The sequence below is a fragment of the Erinaceus europaeus genome, chromosome 20, assembly GCF_950295315.1.
Source record: "Erinaceus europaeus chromosome 20, mEriEur2.1, whole genome shotgun sequence".
Classification (NCBI taxonomy): domain Eukaryota; kingdom Metazoa; phylum Chordata; class Mammalia; order Eulipotyphla; family Erinaceidae; genus Erinaceus; species Erinaceus europaeus.
In genome coordinates, this window is record NC_080181.1 from 46077927 (window position 1) to 46105428 (window position 27502).

The 27502-nt window shown below is 40.8% G+C and overlaps 1 protein-coding gene across 6 annotated transcripts in view; it reads left to right on the forward strand.

Moving 5' to 3' along the window:
• The window catches only part of CERS3 (ceramide synthase 3), a 96972-nt gene that overhangs the window by 45610 nt on the left and 23860 nt on the right, over positions 1-27502 (forward strand). For all 6 annotated transcript variants that reach the window (XR_009546589.1, XM_060179308.1, XM_060179311.1 and 3 more), the window contains 5 exons: positions 5092-5149; positions 6142-6192; positions 9797-9889; positions 12357-12485; positions 16566-16672. Coding sequence is in view for 5 of the 6 variants with exons in the window: in XM_060179308.1 (XP_060035291.1) it covers positions 5092-5149; positions 6142-6192; positions 9797-9889; positions 12357-12485; positions 16566-16672 (438 nt within the window). In the remaining variant the exon portion in view is untranslated. The remainder of the gene's footprint in view (positions 1-5091; positions 5150-6141; positions 6193-9796; positions 9890-12356; positions 12486-16565; positions 16673-27502) is intronic.

The window sequence follows — 27502 nt, forward strand, 5'->3', positions numbered from 1 at the left end:
AAGGGCTGAAACCCCATTCTCTCATTTACCAGACCACCTTCCAGGCTAGCAGCCTTATTTCATTTGAGCTACCCCCCCCCCCCCCGCCTCCTTCTGTGATACTTTAAGCTGTTACCTTAATGGAAGAACCTGACAACCTGCTCTAAGGAGGTAGATCAGGCCTTTTCTCTGTGTTCTCTTTACTTATCTGTCAAACAAATGTATCATGGTTGGGTTGTGTGAGATCCCTCACCCACAAACCAATAGCATTCTTTTGTTTTCTTTTGTTTTTTTGTTTAATTGTCATCAGGTTGATAATTGCGACACTTGGTGCTTGCACTATGAATCCACTGTTCCTGGTAGCCACTTTTCCTTTTCTTTCTCTTTTATTTGACAGGATAGAAATAAATTGAGAAGTGGTGGGGGGAGAGGGAAAGAGAAAGGGATACCTGCAGCACTGCTCCACTTCTTGTGAAGTCCCCCCCCAGGTCATTCATCTTATTATCAGGAAGTCCAGCAGTTCTCAAATTGTTTTGTTTCAGAGCCTCTTTGTTTTCTTAAAAGTTGTCAAAGGCAAGAGAGACAAAATAATGGCTATGTAAAAGAGTTTCATGCCTGAGGCTCCCAGGTCCCAGGCTGAAACTACTATAAACCAGAATTGAATAGTGGTCTGGTCTCGCTCTATAGCTTTCACTAAACTAACTAACTAACTAACTAACTAACTAACTAACTAACTAAGGGTCCAAGCTCCCCTTCTCTCCCTTCTTCCTCATCCATAGATGAGGATGCTCCGCAAGTGGTGAAGGGTGAAACAGGTCTCTCTTCCTCTCTGTCTTCCCTTCCCCACTCAATTGCTTTCTGGCCTATAAAATAAAATAGCTAGGGGGTGGGGATAAAAAGGGAAAAATGACCACTAAAAGCAATGGATTTGTAGTGCTGGTATCTAGCCCCAGCAATAATCCTGGTGGCAATAAAAAAGTAAAAATAAATAAAAATATTTTTAAAGTTGCCAAAATTCCCATGGAGCATTTGCTTGTCATGTTACTAATATCTGTTGTACTAGAAATGAAAACTGAGACATTTATAAGACACAAGACCACACAAGCACACACTCATCAGTTGTGAGAGCAGTGATACCACATCATGTGCTGTAGTGTCTGGAGTCTCCATCATACATTTGTGAGGGAATGAGAGTGACAAAGGCAAGTTACTATTTACTGTTACTATCACTTTACTATTACTATTACTATAAATATTTACTATTTGGGGATCCATGGGGGACACTTTGAGAACTCCTAGTATAGTGTAATGAAATATGACAGGATTGGTCCAGAAAGATGCCAACTGGATTTTCCCTCCTATCTAACTGCTGTTGTGCAGAATTGGCTCTGTGATGTGATCTCTCTCTCTCTCTCTCTTTCTCTCTTTCTCTCTGCCTCCATTTCCTTTAATGGTTATCTTATCTGCTTTTAGTGTGGTGAGAACCAGTAATCATCTGTTCAAAGGGGCTAATTATAGTACCTACCTCATAGGCTTGTTGTGGAGATGAAAGTGTGATAGTCTGTGCACTTGCACAGAGTCAAGAAGCCAGTCTAGGTTTTAGAAACAAATAATAGGACATATGCCACCAAGATTTTCAGTATCCTCTGTGACAGACAGGTCTTACCACTTTTTTCATGTTTTTCATCGGCCAAGGAAATCCAGGGAACCCAGGACTGCTCTTCACCTTGTAGGGGTGGGCCTTTGCTGAACCACCTGTAAAGGAAACAAGGGAAGACAGGTCTTGAGCATCTGGTTTTGTAAAACTCCCTTTGTGTGTTTTTATGGGTCAAGTTTCTGAGTAATCGAACTCTTCATTTTTGTTTTCTCTCCCTCTTATCAAAACAAGCCCCAAACGGAAAACCAACCTGTCACCTGTCTTAAAGCTAGTGGCAATATTCAGAAAACACTGATGGATTTAGGAGCCACAGCTCTGAGCTCCGCCTCAGCTCTGTTACTGCTTGGCCATGTGACCTGGGCACCAGCCAAGCCTCTTGAAGCCTGATTTCTCTCTCATCTGCAAAGTGGGTCTGTGCTTATAGACTTCTCTTTCTCACCTATATTACAGATGTGCTAAGGAAAGCAACTAAGGCATTGTTGCAGATGAGTGTTTGTGATATTATTCTATTAATATTGTTTAAAATATGACTTGCTGCTTTAGCAGTCATTACATAAACTTGCAATATTAAAAAAAAAAATCTTGTTATGGGACCAGTCCTTGACACACTGAGTAGAGTGCCTGTGTTACCATGCACAAGGACCTGGGCTCAAGCCCCTGGTCCCCTCCTGTAAGTGGGAAACTTTACAAATAGTGGAGCATTGTTGCAGGTGTTTCTCTTTCTTTTTTTATTATTATTATTTTTTTCCTCCTCCAGGGTTATTGCTGGGCTCGGTGCCTGCACCATGAATCCACCGCTCCTGGAGGCCATTTTTTTTTTCCCCCTTTTGTTGCCCTTGTTGTAGCTTCGTTGTGGTCATTGTTATTGCCCTTGTTGATGCAATTCGTTGTTGGATAGGACAGAGAGAAATGGAGAGAGGAGGGGAAGACAGAGAAGGGGAGAGAAAGATAGACACCTGCAGACCTGCTTCACCGCCTGTGAAGCGACTCCCCTGCAGGTGGGGAGCCGGGGGCTCGAACCGGGATCCTTACGCCGGTCCCTGTGCTTTGCGCCACATGCGCTTAACCCACTCCGCCACCGCCCGACCCCCAGGTGTTTCTCTTTCTTCCTCTCTATTTACCCCACCCATCTCAATTTCTCTGTTTCTATCCTAAATAAATAAACAAGAATTTTTTAAAAGCCTGCAGCTTTGCAAAGTCATGAACATATATGCATATCAAATACAGGTATAAGTGTATGGTGTGTACTGATACCAACTTCAGTAAGGAGTGCCCCCTCCTTCTCTTCTACACCACAGGCACTTTGCTTGATTTTTGGCACAGGGACTTCCTGTATGCGTAACTTCATTGCTCCTGGAAGACTCTTTTTCTTTTTCTTTTTCTCTCAGATACAGACAGAGGGGGTGAGAGGATCAGAGAGGTTGGAGAGCACCACAGCAGTAGCACAGCTCCACTGTTCCCCTTGTGTCATGGACCGTGCTCTCATGCAGACCTGGAGGCTCAAGCCCCAGGCCTTATGCATGGTAAGGGGTGCCTTCTACTGGGGCCATCTCTCAGCTCTTAACTTGCACCATAGATAATTTTTTCTTTTCCTTTCCATTTTTCTCGTGTGACTATCAATTTTTAAATTTTATTAGTGATTTAATATTGATTTACAAAACTACATGTCAACAGAGGTATAAATCCACTTCATTCCCACCACCAGGGTTCTGGATCTTCAGTTGCCCCCCCTGCAAGCCACCTGGTGGGGCAGCCATCATCTCTACAACTATCTGTCTACATTTACACATAACTGCCCATTTTCCTTTCTGATCTAATCCTCTCTCCCCTTCTGAGCTACTCATGACAACATTACTACCTCCATATATCCCTCTCCTTTTCCTCCTCTTGCTCTGGGTGCTGATGGAGCTGGAGTTCAAAGCCCTCTTATCTTCTTCCTCCTTTCACTTCTCCCCCACTGGGAATATAGATCAAAGTTGTTTTTGGGGTGCAGAAGGTAGGAGTTCTGGCTTCTGTAATTGCATCTCTGCTGGACATGGGAGTTGACAGGTTGAGCCATACTCCCAACCTGTTTCCATAGATGAACTTTTAAACAAAATATCAGATAATGTATGATTTCATTTGTAAGTCTGTATATTTTTTCTTTGTTGGGGCTTCTCAACCACAAGATGACTTTTTCAGATAGAAAGGGAGAGACAGAGGGACTCGGTAGTGGCACACCTGATTGGGTGCACATGTTACAATGCACAAGGACCTGGTCCCCACCTGTAGAGGGAAGTTTTACAAGTGGTCATCAGTGCTACAGGTGTTTCTCTGTCTCTCTCCCTCTCTATCACCTCCTTCTCTCTCGATTTCTGGCTGTCTCTATCCAATAAGTAGATAAAGATAATAAAAAAAATTTTTTTAAGTGAGAGACAGAGGCAGTGTGCTGAGTGCCAGGCTTTAGCCTAGGCCATACGCATAACAAAACAAGTGCACTGTCCAGCTGAGCTATCTTACCAGCCCTATTGTTACATTTTCATATCTACCTCCAGAAGATATGAACTCTTTCTTTTAACCACAATTATAATATCTAAAAAATACTTTTAATAGTAGCAAATATTGAATTAGTGTCTGCATTTCCTTGGTACCCCAATTTTTCTCTATAGTTTGTGTATTTGAATATTGTTAAAATAACATTCATACATTACAATTGGTTGCCATTTAAATGTCTTAATCTATAGCTTTTGTTTCTGTATACTGAACAAAATATATCTTCTTTAAAAATTTGAGATAAGGGGGTCATATGGTAGCGCAGTGGGTTAAGTGCACATAAGCACAAGGACCGGCGTAAAGATCCCAGTTCAAGCCCCCAGCTCCCCACCTGCAGGGGCATCGCTTCACAGGTGGTGAAGCAGATCTGCGGGTGTCTATCTTTCTCTCCCCCTCTCTGTCTTCCCCTCCTCTCTCCATTTCGCTCTGTCCTATCCAGCAACAATGACATCAATAACAACAATAATAACCACAACAATCATAAAAAAAATTGAGATAAGACTGAACTTTGGCCACAAAGAACCCTTCTTAATCAGGAATAAATGGGAATAAAAGAATTAATTAGATAATACTAGTATCACTCATTTTGCTTTGGGTGCTGGACCAAGCATATAACAATAATAATGAGCAACAATAACAGCAATAAGTTACTGTTGTTTCTTTTAACAAACTGTTTTCAGTTTCTGTTTATATCTTGTAAGTAAATTTTGTTATCCCTTTTCTATTGATGAAAAAACTAAGACTACTTGGGGTTAAGTGACTTACCTGTACTGGGAGCCCTCTAACAAACAGGGGAAATCAGGGTATGAAATTAGATTTGTCAGACTTAAGAAAATGTATTCTTTCCAAGTCCTACCATGCTAAATGTTTTCCCCTCCAATGTCAGTCAGTCATTTTGATAAGACTTTTATTTCTTTTGGCAGTTGGCGATGTGCATTTTACTTAGGCATTACCATTGCTGGGATTGCATTTCTTTATGATGTAAGTTGCTTTATTGATACCCTTGATTGAATTTTGTCTTTACTGTTTAAAACTTTTTGCTTGTGAATTCCTTAGGATATAATATTTTATAATAAAGATAACCTTTACAACTATAATTACTCTAATATGTAGACAAATAGTACCTTAGTCTGGAAAATATTTTAAATATTTATTTATTTTTAGCATTATTTATTCATTTATTATTGGATAGAGGCAGAGAAACTGAGAGTAGAGGGAGAAATAAAGAGGAAGAGAGAGAGAGAGAGACACCTGCAGCCTTGCTTCACTACTCATGAAGCTTTCCTCCTGCAGGTGAGAACCAGGGGCTTGAACCTAGGTCCTTGTGCACTGTAATATGAGCACTTAATCAGGTGCACCACTGCCTGGCTCCTGCCTGGAAAATATTCATTATGCTACTTGCAAAATATCAGATATATTTAAAATCTCACTTCTGTTACTTATGCAACCCATTCATCCACTAAACTGTAATTCTGACTATCTAATTGAAATGTCTGATTCAGCTGTTCTGCTAGAAATATCTTACCCTTCCTGCCTCTGTTTTATTCCCTCTGCACTGTCTGTTTAAATAATTATTAGATTATTTCATCAAGTGAGAACTCAATAACAGTTTACAAAATAGTCAGCTTTTAAAAATTTCTCTTGAGATGTGGCTACTTATCTCAAGATATTTTGATTGCTACAGGTTTATGATCTAGTTGACTCTACTCATTTCACCAGAAGGTTCACTTGTTTGAGACTATTTCGCCTGTGAGATCACATAATGTCTGGTCCACGGTTCACTAGAAATTGTGATGGTCACAGGCATATTGTAAAAGAACTCATATAACTGTAAACCGAGAGAGGGGAGAAAGAGGTGTGTGACAAGTTGTACAGTGTATTTTTGTCCCCATTGAGGAGGATATCAGGAAGAGCTTATGTTTTCTTTGGAAACCAACTTACTTTTCATGCTTTCTTTTTGCATGTATTTTTAGAAACCTTGGGTATATGACCTCTGGGAGGTTTGGAATGGCTACCCCAGACAGGTAAGTGTCCTCTGGCATGATCCTTCTCTCACTTAGAATGCTCTGGTCCCTCAAATTGTCTCTTGAGTTGGGTACTTATATGTCATTTCCTCATTGAGTGATGTTAAATTTGAGCTTCCTTTCTGGTCTCTTTCTCCTTCTCTGGAATCATATGGAATCCTTTGGGTCTTCCTCTACAAGAGTTTATTCATTAACATTCCTTGTTTATGCACCATTCATCTCTTTTCCTTAGTTTTTTTTTCCCCTACAACTAATATATTAGAGTTTAAACCTGCTATTGTACTGTTTGTTTCCTTTTAATTGTACCACCTAACATGTCTCCATCCCCACCTCCTCTCTCTCTCTCTCCCCCCTCCCTCTCTTTCCAGTCACACTTAAAAAATTTAAGATATTGGGGTTCAGGCGGTAGCGCAGCAGGTTAAGCACAGGTGGCGCAAAGCGCAAGGACCAGTGTAAGGATCCGTTTCAAGCCTCTGGCTCCCCACCTACAGGGGAGTCGCTTCACAGGCGGTGAAGTAGGCCTGCAGGTGTCTATCTTTCTCTCTCCCTCTCTGTCTTCCCCTCCTCTCTCCATTTCTCTGTCCTATCCAACAACAATGACATCAATAACAACAACAATAATAACTACAACAACAATAAAAAGGGCAACAAAAGAGAAAATAAATTTTAAAAAAGATATTATTAGGATCAGGAGATAGCTTAACATTAGAACACAGGGCTAAGGTCCCAGAGACCTCAGGCTCAATCCCCAGCATTGCTCTATGCTGAATGGTGTTCCAGTCTCTTTCATTTTCTCTTTCGTGCATGCGCGCGCGCGTGCGTGCGTGCGTGCGTGCGTGTGTGTGTGTGTGTGTTTAAAAGAAATTATTTTTATTTAATTTTTTTTTTTTTTGGCAGAGGATAGATACCATAATGGATATACAAAGAGACTCTCATGCCTGAGGCTCCAAAGTCCCAAATTCAATCCCCTGTCCCACCAGCAGCCTGAGCTGAGCAGTGCTCGGGAAAAAAAATGTTTATTTCTTCCCTTACATTGGCTTTTCAGTTATGCACACTTTAGTCTGAGTATTTATCAACAGCAAGCAGACTCAGAATTCAAGAAATCTAGGAGCTTGTTTCATAGCAACACTAAGTGCTAATTGTTATGTTGATAATTTTGTATGGTCAGCGAATGATGATGCTATAAACAAATATCCAAATGACCTCTGATAGAAGAAAGGGTCCTCGGCCACCCTAGAGGTTACTACTCACATGCGTGTACACTTGAGTTAAGAAAGTTTGAAGCAAATTAGTGCTCTGACTTCTTTCTCTCTAAAGAAAGGTCATTAGAATATTCTGTGCCTACCTTCTCTCTCTTTCTTCAGATGTTTGAAATCCTACAAGACATTACAGTTACTGGTTTGCAAATCAGTTTACATGCTGTTTCTTCTGAAATTATCATACATCTGCTTGGAGACCTTCTCTTTTTTTGCTCATTTGAAAATTATCACTTTGCCTTTTAAAAAATTATTTGATAGGACAGATAGAAATTGAAAGGGGAGAGAGTGATACACAAGGAAAGAGACAGAGAGACACCTGCAGCATTTGCTTCACTGCTCTTGAAGCTACCCCCCTGAAGGTGAGGACTGGGGGCTTTATACCCTGGTCCTTGCATAGGGTAATGTATGTACTCAACTGGGTTGCCCCACCACATGGACCCCATTTTTGAAAAGACTGTTTTTACTGGGTTTAGAATTCTAAAATAGTATTTATTTCCATAAGCATTTTCAATACATTATCTGTCAGTTTTTGTTTTTATTTATTTGAGTAGAATGGTTTTTTTTCCCTCTAACCAATTCAAATGTTTTGTCTTTGTTCTAAGCAGTTTTACTAAGATATGCATCATGTGGTCTTTTAATTCATTCTTATTATCCATAGTGGTTAGCACCACCACAGTTGTGTCCAAGTCCTGCTGCTTCTGCTTCTTGGTGTCTAGGGACCATAGGACTTTATAAGTTGACAAGTTATATGATATGGTATGGTATGATATGATATGATATGATATATGATATATGACATATGACATATGACATATGACATATGACATATGACATATGACATATGATATATGATATATGATATGGTGTGGTGTGATATGATATGGTATGGTGTGATATGATATGGTATGATATGGTATGATATGGTATGGTATGGTATGGTATGGTATGATATTATGGTGTAGGTTTCTATGGATTTAACCTACTTAGTTTCATTCTTTCATTCATTGTTTTTTCTTTTGCCACTGGGAATCAGTGCCTACATGGCTATATCATATCAACTAGCTATTTTCTTTATATTTGATAGGTGGTGAGAGGAAGGTTTCTTACACTGTGTTTATAAAGTCTCTTCTTATACCACACCTGCTTATGTGCCCTTAGCTATACCTTAGGTTCAAGTCCATGGTTAGTGTGGGAAGAAATTCCACCAAGACATGGTGAGCAGAAAGCATTATTCATTGTGGGCAGTAGAGTAACAATCTATCACTCCAAGCCACATATCTTCAGCGTATCTCAAATGAGCAGGCCCCTCCCATGATAACTATGTTAAATAAAATTCTGGATGTATAAATTTAATGTTTAGAAGATATTTTTAAAGTATGATTGCACTTTTTTTTAACTGTCCAATTTGAGAGTAGACCAGTCCTATTCATCACCCAGTCACTAGAAAATAGAGTAGGAGAGGGAGTCGGGCAGTAGCGCAGTGGGTTAAGCACATGTGGCGCAAAGCGCAAGGACAGGAGTAAGGATCCTGGTTCGAGCCCCTGGCTCCCCACCTGCAGGGGAGTTGATTCACAGGCGGTGAAGCAGGTCTGCAGGTGTCTATCTTTCTCTCCCCCTCTCTGTCTTCCCATCCTCTCTCCATTTCTCTCTGTCCTATCCAACAATGACAATATCAATAACTACAACAACAAAACAACAAGAGCAATAAAAGGAAATAAATAAATTTAAAAAAGAAAATAGAGTAGGAGAATAACTGTGTGTAGTATTCAAGGAACACTAATCAAGATAGATTAGAAGACCCACCATGCAGAGTTGTAATTGTTCTCAAGTAAAGGTTGTTGAATTGTTTTTAATTTAATTTTAATCAACTAACATAAGACTATTAAGATGTTGTTGTTTTATTAAATTATTCTCCCCCCCTCTCCTTTCCCTACCAGGGTTATTGCTGGGCTTGGTGCCTGACCAACAACTCTACTATTCCCAGTTCTGTTTGTTTTTTTTCTAACAGAGATAGAAAGGGAGGGGGTAGCACCTGCAGCACTGCTCTCCTGAAAGTTTGTAGATGGGGACCAGAAACTTGAACCTTGGCCCTTGAGCATGGTGACATGTGTGCTCTATAGGATGTGCCACCACCTAGCCCCTGTTTTATTAACTTATAGCAAAACATTTAATCTGACTTTGGAATTCTCATATACCCTTTTAGGAAGATGTGCAAAATAACTTGAAATATCAGCTCAGATTCTGTTTGGAAATTGAAATGTAAATCAGCCGTGTGATTTGGAATGTTGTGGGTTATATGAGTTGTTTATATGGTGATATTAAAGTTGTGATCATGTTTTTCTCAGCCCTTGCTGCCATCCCAGTACTGGTATTACATTTTGGAGATGAGTTTTTACTGGTCTCTCTTATTTAGCCTTGGCTATGATACCAAGAGAAAGGTAAGTGTTTTATTTACAAAGACACTATTAATTTTTCAAGGAAAATATTTTCTTGCTCTCAGATGTAATCTTTAATTTGTGCTTGCTTGTTCCCAGTTTATAGTCTTTGAGCTTTCTTTTTTAATTTTTTAAAATCAACTACACATTATTTAATTTATTTATTCCCTTTTGTTGCCCTTGTTTTATTGTTATAGTTATTGTTGTTATTGATGTCATTGTTGGATAGGACAGAGAGAAATGGAGAGAGGAGGGGAAGACAGAGTGGGGGGGAGAGAAAGACAGACACCTGCAGACCGGCTTCATCCCCACCTTGCAGAGGGTGAAGCAACCCCCTGCAAGGTGGGGAGCTGGGGCTTGAACTGGGATCCTTACACCGGTCGTTGCACTTTGCACCACCTGCGCTTAACCCACTGTGCCCAACTCCCAGTATTATTTTATTTTATTACTAGAGCCCTGCTCACCTCTGGCTTGTGGTGTTACTGGTACTAGGGATTGAATCTGAGAACTTGAATCCTCAGGCATGAAAACTGCAGACATAACCAGCCCACTTCTTTGAGTTTTTATTGCACAAAGAATAGTACAAAATGTTCGTGTTAAAATAGCTTGGTAAATGTTTGTAGTGAAACATTATAGAAACTGAACTTTGAAGCCCCACCTGTCTTCAATAAGAGAAGACACCTCTGTGTTTTCCATTCATTTCCTTTTGGCTTGGGAATTTGCCCTTCAGTTCAAAGAAATTGAGTAATTCTAACTCAGCAGGAATATCTTCTAGATGATCACAAGCCAACTTGTATCATTGTTTTAAAGCACTTAAAGGCGTTGAAAGTATATTTTCCTTAATTCATCTGAAGTCCTTATGAGGAGACTTTGCTTCAGGAGTCATGCACTTTGCTTTAGCTTCAGAGATACTGAGTCACAGGCATGTCAGTAGCATCCTCTGAGGTCCCAGAGTGAGTATTTTAGGAACCTTTTTGATTGTTATGGGCTCCTGTTAGCTGGCACAGAAAGTCGTGTGAGGCTTTCACAAGGTCTCATCTTCTAGCTGGCAGTGGGGATCAGGTGATAAACACTTTCCAGCAAAAGTCTATGTTGCACACTTCATGCGACGAGAATAAGCGTGTGGCTGCTATAGCTACAGCATAATAATACTTATTTCTTTAATAATCCAAGATTCAATCATGTTGTGAAACATAGCAGTACTTCATTCCTTTTTATTGCTCAGAGACCATTGTATGGACATACTTCATTTTTCTTGCTCATTTTCAGTAGGTGGATTTTTGTTGTTTTCATCTTTTTGGCTCTTAGGATTAATGCAGCTGTGAATACTTACATGTATGTTTTTGAATGGATAAAATCCATAATTTCTTACTTGTGTAAGAGTGGAATTGCTGGATTATTTGTTAATTCTGTGTTTAACCATTTGGGAAATGGCTAGATTATTTAACAAAGCAACCACACCACTTTACATTCCTACCATCAGTGGTAGGAATGTAAGGTTTCCAGTTTCTCCAGATGCTTACAGAAAAGATGTTTTAAGTTTATCTTTTATTACAGCTAGTGGACATGGTGTTGTATCTCACTGTGTTCTGCTTTGCTTCTTCCTGATGAAGTTAAGCAGCATTTCATTCACTTACTGACTATCTATAGGTCTTGCAGAAAACATTTGTTTCTTTTTTAATGGTGAGTTGTGGTAGCTTTCTATAGCCTATATTTATTGGCAAAGTTTCTTCACTTCTGTTTGCTACTTATTTTTTTTTTATTTTTTAAAAAAATATATATTTATTCCCTTTTGTTGCCTTGTTGTTTTATTGTTGTAATTATTACTGTTGTTGTTATTGATGTCTTTGTTGTTGGATAGGACAGAGAGAAATGGAGAGAGGAAGGGAAGACAAAGAGGGGGAGGGAAAGACAGACACCTGCAGACCTGCTTCACCACTTGTGAAGCGACCCCTCTGCAGGTGGGAAGCTGAGGGCTCGAACTGGGATCCTTACGCCAGTCCTTGCGCTTTGCGCCACATGCACTTAACCCGCTACGCTACTGCCCAACTACCCATTTGCTACTTATTTTACCTGCAGTATCTCTATAGCCGTGTAGCTTTATCATTTATGTTGGATTTTTTTTTTTTACATTTCCGAATTAGGCAGGGGAAAACAATAAAATATGTAAATATTCATAAGAGTATGTGTGTGTATGTCTACTATCCAATGTGGAGGGATGAGAGGAACAATATTAAGGGTGGTGATAACTTTTGTTGTTCTAGTAAAGTTAAATGAATCCATAAGTGAGGACAATACTTGTTCTAGCTTCCTCATAAGGAGTGCATTTCAGAATTAAAGTGAAAGCATCTTATAAATTTTAAAATATATAGATATGTTACTGTATTTTTAGTAATGTTACTAGCTCTTCCCATGATTGAAAAGTAACTGCAAGGACTTACTAGCTTCCATTTTCCCTCTGATTATGTAGGATTTTCTAGCTCATGTCATCCACCACCTGGCTGCTATTAGTTTGATGAGCTTCTCTTGGTGCGCTAATTATATTCGCAGTGGGACCCTTGTGATGATCGTGCATGATGTGGCTGACATGTGGCTGGAGGTAAATGCTTGCCATTAAAAATCAAATGAAGTTAAAGAATAGGAAAGCTATCAAGGGAAGGGAGGGGATACAGAGTTCTGGTGGTGGGATTTGTGTGGAGTTGTACACCTCTTATCCTATGGTTTTGTCAGTGTTTTCTTTTTATAAATAATAATAATGAAAAAAAAAATGACACTACCATGTCCTGAGTTTCTGTTATCCTCACAGGAAGAATTGTCTGTGAGTGATTTGGTGGGGCTCTTTTCCTAAAACTATTCAAAGTTCCAGGATGTCTCTGTGTCCCCAGATCCTTCTAAGTTAAAGAAAGGAAGCCTTTTATTTCTTAATTTCTGATCCTCTACAGAATACTCAACACAGGTTAACTGACTGGATTCCACTTGAACTTTCATGCAGATGTTAGCTCAGGATGTAAGCGGAAGTATTCGAATAGTGGATAAACTCTAATCTTTTAAAAGGAAAGCTTGGATTTTTCCATAGTGTGGACTCTTTTTGCTGGGAAGCCCCAAGCTTTCACTGAAGCAGAAATAAAATACCCACTGATGCCTGTGCTACCCACACTTGCCCTCCCCCAGCTGTAAGGAGGGAGATGTGATTCTTAATTAAAATGACTTATTTTTCATAGAAAGGAATGTTTTGGAGCAGGGAACATTAAAATGAGAGTCTTCCTGGGAGCCAAGTGGTGGTGCACCTGGTTAAGTGTACTTATTGCCATGCTCAAAGACCTGGGTTCAAGCCCCAACTCTCTACTTGCAGGGAGGATGCTTTACAAGTGGTGAAACAGGTCTGCAGGAGTCTGTCTCCCTTTTTTTAAAAAAAAATATTTATTTATTTATTTACTTTTTGTTGCCCTTGTTTTTATTGTTGTTCTAGTTATTGTTGTTGTTGTTACTGATGTCGTCATTGTTGGATAGGATGGAGAGAAATGGAGAGAGGAGGGGAAGACAGAGAGGGGGAGTCTCTCTCCCTTTCAATTTCCCCCTCCTCTCTCGGTTTCTCATAAAATAAAATAGAAAGAAAAAATGGCCTCTGGGAGCAGTAGATTTGTAGTGCTGGCACCAAGCCCCAGAGATAACACTGGTGGCAATAAGAAATTAAAAACAAACAAACCAAAAAAGAAAAGACTTCCTAATCCCATACCTCACAAAATAGAAGGAACAGAACAAAAGCAGGGTGGCTTTCTCTCCGTGTCTCTGTTCTGCACTGGTTCCTGTTTACTCTGAGGCATGAGCCCCTGCTCCTCCTAACTGCCTGCCCCTGCTGTCCTTGGAACCACATTTCCAAGAGTCACTTAGCTCGTCTTTTAAACATGCTCATTTATAATGAAGCTAGGGAAATGATCTAACCCATTTCATGTCCTGGATTGCCTCTGGGAGGACTAATAATTGAATATTGGTCAATACGGGAGAGATTCAATTTAATTTAATAGGCTCTTGTTCTTCTAGATCAAGGTTCAACAAACTTTCTGGTAAAGGGCCAGGCAGTAAATCTAGCATCATTGGTCACTTAGGATCTCTTTGTGTTTTGTTTTCATATACGTCTTTAAAAATAGGAAAACCATTCTTAACTCAAGACCAGCTTAGCCCACAGGCTGCACTATAATTCACCAAACCCCACTCTAGATGTAACCAGTTCAAAGCAACTGGCTACTGTTAAAGTAGTAGCTGTGCATGGAATTTTGTTTTTTGTTTGTAGTCATAATGAGGCATTGTAAATCCTATTCTAGAGGCCAGCAATATGATACGTGCTTCAAGCTGCAAATGGCTTAACAAAAGAAAGACTGTGCCTATATTCCTATGTGCTGCTCTCTGAATGCAGCCATCTCTCTTGTAATTACCTCCTTCTCTGATCATATCTCAGTAACCCTGCCTGAAAATCAAGACCACATTGGCCATGCTTTAAGAATTTTATGCTACTTGGATGCTTCTAAACCTTTCATTTAGCTGCCTTTGGTGTTTGCTCACTGTGAAAACAGCTCCATAGTGTTATTTGCAGGGAGTCAGACATTGGGACTGGGCTTAAGCACTGGTTTGTCTTTGCCCTCTCCTACACCCTTTTACAGACAGAAAGAACTCCCTAGGTGAATTGGGCAAATCACTTAATGCTTTATTTTCGGTCCTCAGCTGAAACATGAGAAATCATATCTACCCCCTGGGGCATATTGTAAAGTTTAGCTCATTACTATTTGGAAATGCCCTGAGGTCCTTAGGTTAAAAGCAGAAGAAAAATGAAATGACAGCCTCAGAGGTTCCTCCATGGGTAAACTATATGAGAACAGCTTCGTGTTGTTAGTGATCATGAATCATTCTTGATTCACAAGTCATGATCTAGCTTGAGGTTCAGTGAGTGAGGCCACTACCTTTCACCAGCTGGTGGTAGAGACAACATTAAGTGGTGGCATGGGGCCTGTGCTTGATATTCTCCAGGGGAGCCTATTCTACAACTTTCCCAAGTAGTTGCTTTTAGTGTTTGTCACCTCAGTCAAGTTCTAATTGAACCCAGACACGGTACAAGTTTTGCCTGTGTTTAGACCTTTCTAAAGATGGAGCCTATTAATCTTTCATATTTTTCAAGACAGTTTCTCCACTTTTTCTTTTTTTCTTAATATTTATTTATTTGATAGAGACAGAGAGAAATTGAGTGAGGATGGGGAATCTTGGAGAGAAACAGACACCTATAGCACTGCTTCATCACTCCTGAAGCTTCTTCCCCCCTACAGGTGGGGACCAGGGCCTTGAACCCATGTCCTTGCACACAGGTAATGTGTGAGCTTAACCTGGTGTGCAACCACCTGGCCTCCTCTCCATGCTTTCTTTGCAAGGGAATATAGCCTCAACATCTAGGGTTCTTATTTGCACATGTCTTTTTTTGTCATCACACATCTCCTAAATGCTCTCAGGATACCACACTTGAATTATGTCCTGACCAATGCCCAGCACAGGAGAGGGCCTCTATATGATACTTGTGGCTCACAGTCCAGGGTATTCTGAGTGGATTTGCCCACAGGGGCCACTTTGTCTCACACACGCTCTCTCTCCATTATCTCCAAATAATTCCCCTGCCTGACTTCTGAATCTTCAAATAGCTTCGCACCCCACCATGGTATCCTAAATTTCTTGTCTTTCTCCCACACCCACCTTCTACCTGCTTTATTAGCCTTCTATCTCAATGGGTGAAATGATTCGCTTTTGGGCCCTCTGTCCACTTCACCCCACAATCCAAACATATCCTTCCTCTTGGCAAGTAAGGAAAACTATGTAAACTGCTATGTAAACTCTTCCTGAAGTGGAAAGATGCTGCCTCTTTTGTTCTAGAGGAGCCCTGAGTTTCTCAGCCATTTCTGTTCTGAAATTACCAGACTAAAACCTTGCTTTCTAGAGCAACTCCTGCTCAACTCTCACACCCACTCCAGACACTCTCCTTCAGCAGTGGTCTCCACTGGCCAATGCAAGAAGGAATCCTCACCAGTTCACCATCTCGTGGCACACGAGACAAAATCCTTGTTACAGTTCTTTTCATTCAACAAAGATACTGTGAGTGTTAAAGGCATTCATAAGGCAAATAGGAAAAGCTTTGCTTAAAACTTTATTTCAATGAGGGCAGAACCCGAGAATTCCCCCCCTGGTTTTGTCTCTTGTGTCATCTGCCTTAAAGTGGCTGATTTGATTGCAGACAGTGCAATCTAGGGGTTCACTCTTACCATAGCCTTCCTTCAGTTCAGCGGCCTGGCCAGCTAGATGGAGAAATGAACCCAATGTCCAAATGAGATACATACCAAAGCTAACTAAGTTAACTTTCAGTGCTTATAATAGACAAGACTAATATTACTGCCATTTTAACATGTAAAAAAAAAAAAAAAACAAACCTTGTGGAAATGTAAATGACAAGATAAATGAACTTAACCTTGCAATTGAACAGTTATCAGTATGACCAGTCTTATTTCATTCATTTCTCCAGCTGTACCTACTCGCCAGCTTGTCTTGAAGCAAATCCCAGATGTTTTATTTCTTTTGTGAATATTTAATTTTTAAGAATCATGCTAATACCGTTGTATCTGAATGCTGTTTGTCTCTTGGTTTTCAGTCTGCCAAGATGTTTTCCTATGTGGGATGGACACAAACCTGTAACATCCTGTTTTTAATCTTCTCTGTCATATTCTTCATCAGTCGCTTCATTGTTTTTCCCTTCTGGTGAGTAGGCAAGATGCTATGACTGCATTTGGTCACTGTTGGTCACTTTGGCATGTTCTTCACATCAAATTTCTTACAGTTATTTATGTTAAATGCAGTTGGAGAAAAGAATGTGAAGAGGGCATTTTTATAATTAACTAAAACAACACCCTTGATTATGAAAACAGGCTTATTAAAAAGGGAGGTGACATCTATGTAACCCAATGAGTAAGAACCAACTTTTTTTTTTTTTTACTATATAAGTATAGTTTTTTTTTTTGTGGTATAAGAGGGGGTACAATTCCATACAATTCCCACCACCAGAGTTCTGTACCCCTCCCCTCAATTGGAAGAATCTCTATTCTTTATCTTTCTCAGTGAGTATGAACCAAAATTCTTTATGGGGTGAGGAAGGTGGAAGGTCTGGCTTCTGTAATTGTTTCTCTGCTGAACATAGGTGTTGTTTCGTCTTCCTAGTGGGGCAGAGCTCTGGTTAGGTGGGGTTCTAGGACACATTGGTGAGGTTGTCTGTCCAGGGAATTCAGGTTGGTGTCACAGTGGCACCTGCAACTTGGTGGCAGAAAAGCACTGATATAAAGCAGAACAAATTGTGTAATAATCAGGAACCAAAAGGTAAGAGTATAGCAGATTAAATTTGGGGACTTCATGTTGGAAGGAGCTAGGAAGTCTATTTTAGGTATATTCCAAGGGGCCTATAACTTTACTCATTTTTGCCTTAACCCAGTAGCTAACATGCAGGCAGGCAGGCTAGGAGTATTGTCTGGAAAGATGGTGTCGGAGTTGAAGATAGGACTAGAAAGCTGCATAAGGGCAGAGAGAAGCTCCCAAATTTGGGGAAAGTATATAAATAGCATTAACTGTAAACCCCATTGATCTGACCTCAGGCCCTTCTCTCTTCATATTTAGCACAGGAGCCTGCACAACCTCTGTATCCCTGTCAGTCTGAGCTCATATTCCATGGTCATAGCTAGGAACATTCCAGGCTTCACTCATTTCAGGACCAGTCTTCCTTAAGTGGCAGAGTATGTTGACCCAGTCTCCCTCCACAGGGAAGTATTCCACTGTTAGAGCCACTGTTAATATTCCACTGTTCAGAGCCAATTCTTACTATATGTTGCTTTCAAGAGTATAGATCTTTGTTGTTCCAGTTATTCAGTGAAATGACATTGGCCAATTACTGGCTATTTAAAAGAGAGCATATTCTATGTTAAAACTAAAATAGTTGTCACCACCATTATTTGAATGCCAGATACTAGATTGGGTCCTTTATACATTTTTACTGGTCTCCACAACAGATCTTTTAAAAACGGTATTATCACTCTCACTCCATAGATAAGAAAATTGATACACAACAGATATTTAAACAAAAAAGGTATTATCACTCCCACTCCACAAGATAAGGAAACTGATAGTCACTTCCTGATCACTTATGTCAACAATGGTTTCAATATCCCCTTGATATTTCAGTCTGTAGATTCCTTTAACTAAGGGATGGTAGTGAAAATCTTTATTGTGACTCTCCAGAGAATCATTCTTTGGCAAGCATCCTTTTTCCACACGCTTGTTGACAGGAGCCAGAGTAAACGAATGAGGATGTCTTTGTGATCTGGCTGGAGCTGCTTAGAACCAGCCATTGTTGGGGGTCAGTCTCAGAGTCTGCTATCCACACACAGAATGCCCAGTTCTGTTGAACATCCTGGGTCCCAGGGAAAAGGGGGAGAGGCCCACTTCTAGATCTGATTCCTCATGAGTATGCAACATCCTTGATTAGGCCCCAGGAAAGGCTGTTTGGGGGTGTGTATGTCAAAGGTGTACCCATATCTGGAAGTTGCTATATTCTTAGAACCAAGTGTGGTATCTTTCTCAGAAATTTCTGGAGAGAAGCCATAAGTGCAGTGGTTACATTCATGAAAAACAAGTCTGGCACAGATTTAATGCCATGTCCACACTGGACAACTGGCTTATATTGAAAAATTGGGTAGTTAGAAAAGTCATGGTGTACTTTTACAATATGGTTAGACCATTTTTCTGCCTTTATTTTCTCATCTGTCAAGTGGAAATAAGGGTTGTGATGAGACTTTGACTGACTTAATTCATTTAAGACATCTTAGATCATTGTCAGGAACATAGAAAGGATTCAGTAAAGGCTGCTTTTTATTAGTAGTATTGTCAGTGAGTCTTAGAATTTTAAGAATTTTCAGATTAATATACAATCAGATCTGAGACACACTTTGAAGATACTCTCCTTGTTTGATACCATCATTTTTTCTTTGGCAGAACAAATGTGGCTGTGAATTTTAATGTTGTATGACAACAATTACATAGATATTGCAGATAACAGTTGAGTTGTAACTTTTCAACATGATATTCATGATGCTTTAAATCTGCCATTTGCCCATTGATGCTTCATATGTGCCAAAGGTATCATGAGTTCAGTGATCTCATAAAAATTATATGATGCTGAGGATATAGTCAACTGGTAGAACAACACAGAGTTTGCATGCCTGAGGCTTTCAGTTTAATCCCTGGCACCACACGTACCTGAGTGGTACTCTGGTTTCCCTGTCTATCTCCCTCTGTCATGTGAAGCTCTTTGTCACATATGAAATGAATCTTTTAAAATTTTTGAAAACTATTAAGACAGCATTGAACAGTTATTATTATTATTTGTAAAAGTCCATAGAAAAACTCTTTTAGACTTTGAGGGCTATACACTCCAATTACTTTTTGCTTTATTTCTTTTTTTAAAAATATTTTTATTTATTTATTCCCTTTTGTTGCCCTTGTTTTATTGCTGTAGTTATTGTTGTTGTTGTTGATGTCATCGTTGTTGGATAGGACAGAGAGAAATGGAGAGAGGAGGAGAAGATAGATAGAGGGAGAGAAAGACAGACACCTGCAGACCTGCTTCACTGCCTGTAAAGCGACTCCCCTGCAGGTGGGGAGCCGGGGGCTCAAACCAGGATCCTTACAATGGTCCTTGCGCTTTGCGCCATATGCACTTAACCCGCTGTGCTACTGCCCAACTCCCACTTTATTTCTTTAACAATATATCAAATCCAGCTTATCTCACAGACTGTAGAAAAACTGGCTGTAGGCTAGATTTTACTACCAGGGTTTAGTTTGCAGGCCTGCTCTTAAAAACATAACCTTTATGATCCATCCATCCACCCATACTTCCTTTCCTTTCCCTTCCATTCTTTTCTTCTCCTCTTTCTTCTTCTTCTTTTTTCCCCCCTCCTCTTCCTCCTCCTTCTCCTCCTTCTACTTTACCAATCTACTGCTCTGCACTGTCTTATGGTGATATCAACTGTTGAGCCTGGAGTTTTTGAGTTTCCAGGTATAAAAGTCTGTTTTATAACCACTATATTATCTCTTGGTCCCTGGTTATTATTATTATTTATGGTTCCAGGAGCTGACTGACTTCAGTTAAATGGTTTTCACTTAGGATCACTCAGTGGCTAGTTAGTAGGTGACTGGGAGTGAGATGGGAACTTTGAATTCACTGCTCTTGGAGGCCATCTTTTCCCCCCCATTGTTGTTGTTGCTGTTGCTGTTGTTGTTGGACAGGGAAAAGAGAAATTGGGGGGGGGGAGGTGGAGAGGGGTAGAGAAAGATAGACACCCGCAGACCTGCTTCACCATGGGTGAAGCACACCCCCCCACCCCACACCGGTAGGTGGGGAGCCAGGGGCTTGAATAGGGATCCTTGCACCTCACGGTCTTTGCACTTCCCATTGTGTGCTTAACCTGATGTGCTACCACCAGACCCCCATGACTCTTTTTTTTTAATTTTTATTTATATATTTTTTAACCAGTACACTGTTCAGCTCTGGTTTATGGTGGTGCGGGGGATTGAGCCTGGGACTTTGGAGCCTCAGCCATGAGAGTCTGTTTGCATAATCATTATGCTATCTACCCTCCGCCCAACTTTTTTTTTTATGGGAGTTATTTAAATAACTTGTGAATATATCTTAGCTTCCCTGCCCCCTGGCCCCAGTGTTTGGTTGCTTGTGAAGCAATGCAACTGTGTGTTCCCACTGCTCTCTTCCTGCTCTCTCTCTTTTTTTTTCTTCCTGTCATCATGTCTTCACCATTCTAGGCCAGACTTTTCTGAAAGAGACAGAGAGCGAGAAGAAACAAACAAACAAAAACAAAAACACTGCATCACTGAAGTTTCCCCCAGTGTAGTGGGAGCCAGACTCAAACCTGGTTTGTACCATGGAAGTTCCTAGGCCAAGGACCTTGCTGTCAAGCTTCTAATGTAGCTGCTGTGACTGAAATCCAACATGGAAAGGTGGGCTACTCTTCCCTGACCTTCCCATGGTGCTTATGCTTGCCCCAAAACAGCTGAACATCATGCTAGGCTTGAGTGAGTGTGGAGGTGGTATGTAATGCTCCCACCCACCCTCCTTTTCTGAAAGAATCCTAGTCTTCAGAACTCCATATCTTGTGAGCCTTTCCAGATGACAAGAACTGGTTGCATGTATTTGATGCACTCTGGATCTTCTGATTTTGATGCCTCCACTGAGCCAACTAGCCCACTGCAGAGGGCAGTCAGCACCGCAGTTTATTGTCTTCAGGGAACAGGACTGCGAATAAGCCAGTATTAACAGAGTTGGCTATAAAACTTTATTGTTTGCTGATAAAAATTTTTCTGTACTGACGCGGACTGCTCCTCTCTGTTTGGAGAGTTGAGGGAACCCTCAGCAAGCTGTTGGGAGTCAGGGAGATCAGCTTTCATTGGCTTTCGAGAGAAGCAGCAGCCCTGTGTTGCTCCAGCTTGAAGAGTCTTCCCATCAGCTCCAGAGCGTTTCACAATCATCGGTCTTGTGCCAAAGAGGAAAAGTCAGTTCCTTGTTGTTAGCCTGGCTCCAACCATCTGTCTGAAACTCATAACTCTGCAGACTTATTTTTCAAGGTTTTGTTTATTGTTGTTGTTGTTTGTTTTATCCTAGTTCAGATTTGTTGGGAAATTACTGTGGACCAAACAACATACATATATTTCAAGATTCAGACATTGTTAGGGATGCTACAGGAGGCAGTTTGCAATTTAGTTTTTCTGTTCTTCCCAACTGCTTTAGTTAAACCTTCTGTGGGGAGTTAAAGGGAGCATGGAAAGGGAGGGGAAATTGTCTTGTAGCCTTGAGAGAAGAGTTGGCTCGTGTACATCATCCTTGACTTGACTCCCTCCCTGCTCCCCGGTTCTCACTGCTGTCTGCTTGTGAAGTGATGCAACCATGTGTCCTCACTGCTCTCTCCTCCTGCTCTTCAGCTTGTCTATCCTATTCTCAGTGTCGTGAAGGAGCACTAGATGGATTGTCTAAACATCATTACTCTCAACATCAGGCAGCAATTCCAACTGGCATGGGTCAAGTGACTTTAATCAAATTGCCTGGTTACCCCCTTTGTTTGCATTTTTATTCAAAAACACTTAAATCTAAGAATTATGCTTTTCACATTGTATTCCTAACTATTGTTTAAAAATGATGACATATATTTGTGAATTTGTGGATCTGTCTGCTTGAATATGCTGAATATGCCTCTAGAGAATCGTCTTGAATCCTCTGGTCCCTGTAACTCCATATATTCCCCCCACAACATCAGGAGCAGATAGAAGGTTAGTCCAGGCTGCTGGGTCTGAAGGCGGGGCACTGTCTCTAGGGACACGGTCAGGTGGCAGTGCTGCCTTGTGACCTCCGTTCTGGAACTGTCAGAGAGAGGTTGTGGTGGGGAGGGGCACACGCCTGCAGGAGTTCATAATGGTAGTGGCAGTTCACCTAGTTGAAGACTGTTAATACATTTCTTTCTTTCTTTCTTTCTTTCTTTCTTTCTTTCTTTCTTTCTTTTTTTCCAAATAGAAGAAGAAATTTAACATTTTGGGGCTTCACTGCTTGCCCCAGGCTAACTTTTTCAGATAGAAAGACAGAGCCAGGGACACAGAGGGGGAGAGGGAAAGACACCACAGCACTAAAGTTTCCCCTAGTGTCGTGAAGGGCTGGAGTCAAACCTGGGTCACAAGCCTAGTAAAGCAGGCACCTTCCCAGGTGAGCAGAACATTTCCAGCTCTGACTAGTATTCAAAGAACTAACCTCCTTACCTCCAAGGGTACATGGTGCATATGCTCATGGCAACCACCCCCACCCAACACACTGCTTCACTGGCCTTCAGCTTACAGTATACGATGTTCCAGCTCTCACTGTTGTCAAAATACATTCCCTGGGAAGCCTCATATGGAAGGGAATTCTGTGAGTAATGAAGTCACATAAACACTTGGATTGGCTCTCAGAGAGTAGATAGTTTTAGAAAAAGGGCAAGATGAGTCGAGAGCATACTGCATCTGGCATTTACCCTCTGTTCATCAGAGGAAGTGAGGACACATGGCTTCTCTCTGTCCCCAGAAGACCTGGGGCCTCAGCTCTAAACCAGCCAAGGACAGAGCAGGGGTCAGTTTTCCCAGAACCCAGGATGGCAGGCGCCCTGTGTGTGCAGGGCAGAGGAGGGTGGGGCTCTGCAGTGCTGGCTGGTCTGGAGGGGCCTCCCCAACCCCACAGCAGATGCTATCTTCAAACTGGCCTTTCCAGTTAGCTCTCAGGCAGGAAACAGTGATTCCGTTATGTCTGTGTTTCCTCCAACTGTGCTCCCTGGCGCCTCTTCCCTTGCACCCCACATGCTGGCACTTCTGCTATTTACATGCTTATAAAGGACACTTAGGAAAGCACATCTTCGAGCCATAGAATTTAAAATAAGGGACTTTATTCATGGCTTAGCCCAGCCCCTTTATTTGTTTGCTGGGAAGCAATTTCAAAATCACAGGAAGATATCAAATATATTGCAGAGAACTTTTATGTGTGCCCTTTAGCCAGATTTACCCTGCTCTCACTGTCATGCACACACACACACACACACACACACACACACACACACACACATTTCCAGAACCATTTGAAATTTACAAGCATCTTTCCTTATCAACTGTAAGAAATACAATATCCTACCCTTCGTGCTTAGGCTCCCATCTGTAGCGCCAAGAGTGTCTTTTTATTTCTTCCCACACTGCTGGACCAGGTCCAGCTGCATACAATGCATTTAGCTGCCATCACCTGCAGCCTCCTGTCCCCCTCCTTCTGTTTTGTGTCATTGACACTTTGAGAGTGCTTAGACCATTTATTTTTCAGATTAGGAGCTAAGATATTTCCAGGGTCATACAGCTAGTTATGAAAAAAGTGAAGACTAGAAACAGAGCATTTAAAATGCAGAAGAGATGTGTTTTCAATTAAATTACTAAAGTGGGTGATTAAGAGCAGATATCACTTGCTTCCATTATTTATTTATGAAGTTTTCTTCATACCACAGTTACTTTGAAATATAAGACATCTCTGAGGTAGATAATTGCTCACCTGTGTAACCATTTGTTATGCTGGAAAAGCTTATTGCTCATATATGTAATTACTTTAGCTTTCCATTTCATTAAAAAATACAGCTTTGGGATGACTGCCTTATCTACCCCCCCCCCACATGAACTGCTATTAGTGTACCAATAACATGAGTTTTTCCCAAACCACTTAAACTCCAGTAAGTAAAAGAGTAAGGATAGGAAATAGAACAGGTCCACATGTACAGAGTAGTGTAGACTCTTGGACAAACTCAAGGACAAGGCCAGGAGCTGAGTGTTTCCCAGAACCAAGGAGTTTTCTCCATGAAAAGAGAAACTCCACTCATTCTGAAAAGTGACTGCATAGGTTCATGTGTCCCTCTCTGCACCTGGCCTGCACACATGTGCACATGTGCTAGGGACAAAACTGGAAAAGACAGTGTGCATATTCTTTACTCACTGTTTCTCTTTTTGCAACAGGGAAAAGAGTTGTGGATCTAGAGATTACACCATCCTACATGGTGCAATACTAAGACAGGCAGTAGAAAGAAGTCCTGAAAATGTAACTTTAGCCCCAGAAATTGTAACCTACTAATTGTAACCTAATTGTCCCAGGGCCACAAGGGTGACTTCATTCTGAACTCCACTTCCTGAGCATTCTGTGGACTCTGGTCCCCGACTCGAATGTCCAAGCAGCTCAATCCTCAGTCTTGAGCTTGCTCTCCCTCTGGAGCTCTTCCTCTCCTATTCCCACTAAGCAGGGACCCAGTTAGTGCAGAAGCTCTTCTTCCTGCTGTTGCTGTGAATATCCTGCTTTAAGGAAAGGCCTTAGCACAATGAAATGGGTGGTGGGGGCAAAGTGGTCACTGCCATGGTGGTAGTAGGAGTGACAGCTGTTGTTTTTTAGAGCATTTGTTGTATGCTACACTCTTTCCATTGGCCTACTAATTTAATCCTGATGAGGCAGGTGGTGATATTTTTATTTTACAGAAGAAACTAAAGTCCAGTGAGGTTATGTAACTCGCTGAAGATCTTGGGGGTGATTGAGGAAGTGATGGAGAGAGTCATGATCCAAAAGTGCAGACTCCAGAGCCCATGCCATTGACCTCTCTTTGCTGTGAAGCCAGCTGCATTTTAGTTGGCAGTCTCTTCCATTTCTAGGACTATACAGTGTGTAGAGCTGGCATGTGTACCAGTGGAGCTCCACACTTTCCAAGACTGGGGCTTCGTGATCTGGGTTGTCAGCTAAGAAAATAGTGGATTCTGCCAGGTCCAACCCCTTGAACCACCACAAGCTAGAGCTGATAAATTCTCTGGTAAAAAGTAATAGTAATAATAATAATAAGGATCCATTCCTTGATCCCAATGCTGATGAGTCTAGTTCAGGTGTATCACCACCCACTTCTAAAATGGGCAAAGCTCCCCAATACTCTTACAATGAAAGCTGTATCTCAACCTTGACCTGTAAGGTAGACATAAGATGGCTCTGTTCACCTCTCCAGTTTCATTTTAATACTACCCTTCCCTCCATTCCTCTTCTACTGCCTCCTGCCCAAGGACCTTTGCACACATAAATTTCCCTAGCTAGAAACTTCTTTTCTGTGTCTTCCTTCAGCTGGAGGGAACAGGGAATTCTCAGTTCAGGTTGCAATGTGCCTCTCTCCTTTTCTTTCTTTGCATGAACCACATATGAGTTTTGTGCATTTGCTATGTAAGTAAGCACAATGTTTTTAGTAACCATTCACATTCTCTGGTAGACTGTATAAAGGAGATCTTTGCTGAGTAGGTTCCATTGTCAGCTTTGACAATGACAGATTCTCAGTAGGGGACGTAGCAAAGGACAAGGCCCTGGGCCAGGTACAAGGAGGAGGTGGAGATGAACACACCATGGCTTCTGCCTTTGAAAGCTCTCCAGCTCTCAAGGAGTCAACTCATATGAGCAACTGAAAGGCAGGTTGAAATCAGGCCAGGCTGTAGGAACGTGATCGTGGGGAGCTCAAGAGAAAGTTAAAAGATCAAAGATGATCAGAGTAGCATGGAGAGAGGGATCGGAGCTTGCTCATGCTCTACCGGGTACTACACTGACTGGCCCCTACATGATGCTATTTAACATGGTTTTTTAAATAACATTGATATTCTTAACATAGAAGAGTACTTGAGCCAAAAGAAAACACTCCCAACAGAATAATGAACACCTGCCATGAACAAGAAGTTCAGAAAGTAGAAATCAAAATAACCAAATTAAATAACTAGTTTATATATGCATGTCACTTCATAAGAAATAAAAATGTCAATGTAAACAGTGTTTTGGTCTAGATTGAAACTGAAAAAATGCAGTACTAAGATATGAGGAAGCAGGTACCAGCAACTCATGAAATAAGCATTCCATGGAATCCTCCAAGCAATATCAAGTGAATGTAAAATTGTCTAATTTACAAAACCATTGCAATTCACATAATTTCCAATGCTTGATGGTTCCCTATACCAGCTTAATCACGTGCTCTACTTCCTTTATTTTGTAGGTTATTACTTCAAGATCTTTGTTAATTAAAAAAGCCTAATTACATGAATTTCAAACTCTTTGTCATAGAGATAACAACCATTTATCCATTTTATTTATGCACATCTTAAAATAAGTTTAGTAGTTACAGAAAAACATAAAGAGGTTAAATAAAAATGACTGAAAAGAGCACATTCACAGGTAAGCCACTACATTTAGATGAATATAATACTTTTGGAAAAGAATTTGGCAAAGTTTTAGTAGCTTTAAGTAAGCACCTTAAAATTATATTTCTATTGTATTCCTTGAACTATTAATATCACAGTTAGGAATATAAACAAAACAAATAAGCTTCAATTTAGGAAAGATTATACACATCAAGTAGTTTGAACAGTATAAAATGCTTTTGAGTCAATGCTAAATATAGTTGATAGAATCCCAAAGGTGCTAACTTCCCTCCCATGGCAAGACTCTCTCTACAGGGCAGTCTTAGGTGCTGGTGAGGATGAGGACCAACTGGGATTCTCATGCTTTGATTGTTGAAATGCAAATAGCTCTCAAGAAAAGAAGCTTTTAGTTTCTTCTAAAGTTGAACATATACTTCGCATACTGTGCCCTATTATTATGCCTTGTGCATCACTCATAAGAGATGAAACCTTCAATCCCATGAAAATGTGCCCAAGAATATTTATAGCAGTTCTAGTCATTGTTATCAAAAGCTGGAACCAACCCACAAGCCTTTCAGTGGGTGGCTAGATCTACTGTGTTCATCCGTATGAAGGTCTCCCACTCAACTTGGATGATGTTCAAAGGCACTGTGCTGAGTGAAAGAAGGCAGTCTCAAATACACCAGATGATTCCATTTATGGCCTCCTCAGAAAGATAAAGCAAATGGGTGGAGAGCAGATAAGCGGTTGCCAAGTATTAAGGATGAGGGAGGGTGTAACTATGAGGGC